The sequence below is a fragment of the Rhagoletis pomonella genome, unplaced genomic scaffold, assembly GCF_013731165.1.
Source record: "Rhagoletis pomonella isolate Grant_MI unplaced genomic scaffold, Rhpom_1.0 Rhpom_scaffold_00001, whole genome shotgun sequence".
NCBI classification, from domain to species: Eukaryota; Metazoa; Arthropoda; class Insecta; order Diptera; family Tephritidae; genus Rhagoletis; species Rhagoletis pomonella.
Window position 1 is genome coordinate 70930352 of NW_023458555.1, and position 3974 is coordinate 70934325.

The following is a 3974-nucleotide window of genomic DNA, read 5'->3' on the forward strand; positions in this document are numbered from 1 at the left end:
AGCGTGGAATGGCTGACAGTGTCAACGGCCTTTGACAGGTCCAACGCTACTAGAATCGTTCTCTCACATGAACGTTTACGGTTAAAGCTACGAGTTATCTGAGTGTTTATGGCGTTAAGTGCTGTTGTTGTACTGTGCACTTTACGGAAACCATGCTGATGCTTCGCTGGGGTCAAGTGGTTTGTGAAATATGGGAGCAGCAAGGCCTCGAGTGTCTTCGCTACCGGGAAAGGAGTGTTACCGGCCGATAAGAATCTCCTATGTTGGCGGGTTTCCCCGGATGATGAGAGTGGCCATGGACAAATTGAGGACCTCCGTTAGGTACGCTGCCCCCGCAGGACCCAAATCTTTCAGCATCAGCATACATATTCCGTCGGGACCCATGGCTTTGGAGGCTTTCGCCTTCCCGATGGCCACCTGAACTTCACCGCAAGTGAAAGCGAGGGGGGCACAGGTTGTTGGCAGTTTGTGCAACCTTCTGGTCACTCGACGCTTGGCTTTGTCCACCGGAGGATGCAGTATGATTTGCCGGCTAAAATAGCTCGCGCATCGCTCCGGGTCCGACGAAGTATGGTCGCCGAAAGAAATTTCGACTCTGTCGTCGTGCTTCGTCGGATTGGACAGTGACCTCACGGTTGACCAAAGCTTACTCACACCAGAGGTGAAGTTACAGGTCTTCAGATGCTCTTCCCACTTCTTCCGCTTATGTACGTTTACTAGTTGCCGAATCTCCGCGTTGAGAACCCTGATACGGGGATTTCCGGAATCGGCCTTGCGAAGGCTATCACGCTCATCGGCTAGAACAGCCGCTTCAGAAGGGAAATCTGGACGTGGGTCGGTGATACATCCTGCCGGTACGAAGCGGCCTGCAGCAGCGGTGACAGCCCTGCGGAACTTACATTCACCACGGTGGACGTCGGTTGGTGTGGGGAGAGCAGCGAAGGCGTTTTCAGTAAATTCCGCGAAGCATTTCCAACCAGCTTTAGAAAAGTTGATATATGTTCGGTGCAAGTCAGCATAGATCGCCATGATATGCTGTTTATCAGACCAGCGCTGACTATTGTTATGTCTGGCGAGCTGCAGCAGCTGCCCATAATCCTGGTGGGTGCGTCGTCGTTCATTGTGCAGAATGTCGAATCGTCTATCTGCTCAGCCAAGTCAGTTCCCCTACGATCGTTTGACAGGCTTGAGTGCCAAAGATCGTGGTGCGCATTAAAGTCGCCTACTACCATACGGTTTTCACCTCTGAGGAGCGCACCTATGTCAGGGTGATATCCTGCCGGGCAGCAGGTGACAGGGGGTATATAAATGTAAAATATTTCGAGCTCAACATCGCCTGACCGGATAGCAATGCCCTGACATTCTAGGGTGGTATCCCTGCGGTCGATGTCTGCTTCGTTAAGACGATACTGCACGGTGTGGTGCGTGATGAACGCTAAGCAACCACCATTATCCCGCTCGCGATCTCGACGGTGCATGTTGTACCCGGCACAATTCAACAGTGTCGAATTGCTGTGCAACTTCGTCTCTTGGACCGCAGCTATCAATATGCCATGCCTTCCCATGAAGACCGTTATCTCCTCAATCTTGCTCTGAAGCCCGTTACAGTTAACTTGAAGGAGCTTCATGTGGGTCGGGAGACGTGTGGTGATGCGGGGTGTGTGTCGTGCCGCAGTTGGCTGTGTGCGCTGCTGAGGTGGTTGCCGCCCTGTGGTGGTGGCGGGAGGCGTCGCAGTTGAGGTCTGCGACCGAGCAGCGCAACACGGGCCCTCAAAGCTCCTCGTCCAATCTCGCGTGGTGCGCAGACCTGAGCATGCCCTAAAGTGGCACCAGCCAAGGCAGGTGTTGCACTTGACTGATGTTACATTACGGAATATCCTGGTCTGACATACCGTGCAGATTGTAGGAGGTGGTGCGGTTGTGTGTGTTCTGTGGTCTGTAGCCGTTGTGGTGTGGTCTATTGTGTTATGTTGTTGTGCTGTGGTGTTTGTGTGGGACTGCTCAGGTGGACTGGGGTTAGCCGTGGGGGCCACAAAAGACGAGCTCCACTGCCGATGTGTCCGTAGTCCTGAGCAGATTCTGAGGTGACTCCACCCCTCGCAAGCATTGCACTTGACAGAGGTGGAGTTGTGGTGTAGTCGTCTCTGGCATACACAGCAGGTGTAGGTTTCTGGCCCTGGATTTGACTAGATGCCTGCCCTGAATAGAAGAAAACGTAGCGAATGTAGCCCTATGCACGAACAACTTCTGAGATATTTTGCCGACCTAAACGGGGTTAGATCGCCGAAACAACAGCCCTTGGTCGGGTAAAACCCGAGTCATTCCGGTACGTAGAACCGGCTGTCGTTGGAATGCAGATTTTTTGGTCTTTGTTTTGTCTTAAATAAAATTATGTATATCAAGCGATGTTGTCTTTTTATTCTAAAAATAAAATTGGGTGTTCGGATTCGATGGTTTGGAAATGTCCCGATTTTTGTTCACAGAAATCTGGTCACCGTACTTATAGCAAATAAAAGCACGAAAATGCAAATCTACATCCATATTAATATACACATTCGTTTAAACAATTTTAGTAGCTATTTATAAAATGGTATTTCTACACGCCCGCTTTTAGCGTTTACTGTTTCCCAACATGTACATGTAAAAGTCGAACGATCCATTATGTCAATATACAATTTTCCATCTAAATGATCCATTTCATGTTGGGCAATTCTTGCGTTCCACCCACTTAGTTGCAGTTGCCTTTCCACACCATCTAAGGTTTTTCCATTTATTAAAACAGAACGATAGCGCTCCACTTCAGCCGAGTAACCACGAACACTCATACAGCCCTCTGGATGTTTGTGCTTTTCATTATTAGTTATGTTCATAGTGGGATTTATTAAAACCTGCAATTCAGTTCATTATTAGTTATGTTCATAGTGCGATTTATTATAACCTGCAAATCTGTTTATTATATATTTATATACATACATATATATACATATATATTTACAAAATAAATAGTCGATAAGGGCATCGAAGGGTATAGACTAAACGCTGGTTACTCAAAGTCTGGTTAACACAAGAGATGGGCGCGTGAGTGATTTTGCTCACCCTCACGCACGCTCACATTGATGGTTTTGTAAATCACGCACACTCACAATCTGTTATATTTTTTTCAATCACTTTCACGCACGCTCACGACGCCCAGTTTTTTTAATCCCGCACGCTTTCTCACGGACATTTTTTTCTAATTCAAACTTTATTTATATAAATAGGCTTTATCATACAAGTATTGTTACAAAGTTGGCCAACGCCCAGCAAGGTTTGAACGCACTTTTAATTTTTTTAATGCCTTTTTAATTTTAATTATTTATTTATAAATATATAGTAAATTCTTTAACAAAAAGCATATAAATCGAAGTTTCAATCTTTGTGCATGATTTAAAAAAAATCAATAAACTTTCGTTCAAATTTCGAGCTTTTTAATTCGATTTTTTAAAAAATATTTTCAGTAAGCAGATTTGTAGCCCATTCAATTCAAGAATAATAAAGTGCAGGTTGAAAGTAGCTCCGACTTACCGCTGATTTTTGGGAATTTTTTTTGTTGAAGGTGTTGCTCATTTTCTCCATATAAAAAATTGTCAACATACTTTGTATGCATGATTCAATAATACAAGGTTATGTAAATTGTGACATATTTGACACTCCTTTATCCAGATTTGTATTTTGGAAGTAGGGAGAAAGGGGAAGAATGTGATCGCTCTTTCTGAAAATAGTAGTAGAAGGGTAGTAGAAAAAATGGACAAAGGATGGAATTTGCAGTAATTGAGCTGACGTTTGACTTGAAGTTCTCCAACTCCACGACTATTGCCCACGACTATTGCTTTAAGCCTGGTCAATTCTTCTTCAAGAGCTGCCACTCGGCAAACAGAGTAATTTCTAAATTAAAATAAACTTTTCTTAAACTTACGGCCGTATTCATAAAAAAA

The 3974-nt window shown here is 45.0% G+C and overlaps 1 protein-coding gene across 1 annotated transcript in view; it reads right to left on the reverse strand.

The window, feature by feature from the left end:
• Positions 1-2440: 2440 nt before the first annotated feature.
• LOC118733089 (peptide deformylase, mitochondrial-like) overlaps positions 2441-3974 on the reverse strand; it is a 131857-nt gene continuing 130323 nt past the window's right edge. Inside the window, exon 5 of the mRNA XM_036462296.1 lies at positions 2441-2888. Coding sequence (XP_036318189.1) covers positions 2577-2888 — 312 coding nt within the window. The 3' untranslated portion in view covers positions 2441-2576. The remainder of the gene's footprint in view (positions 2889-3974) is intronic.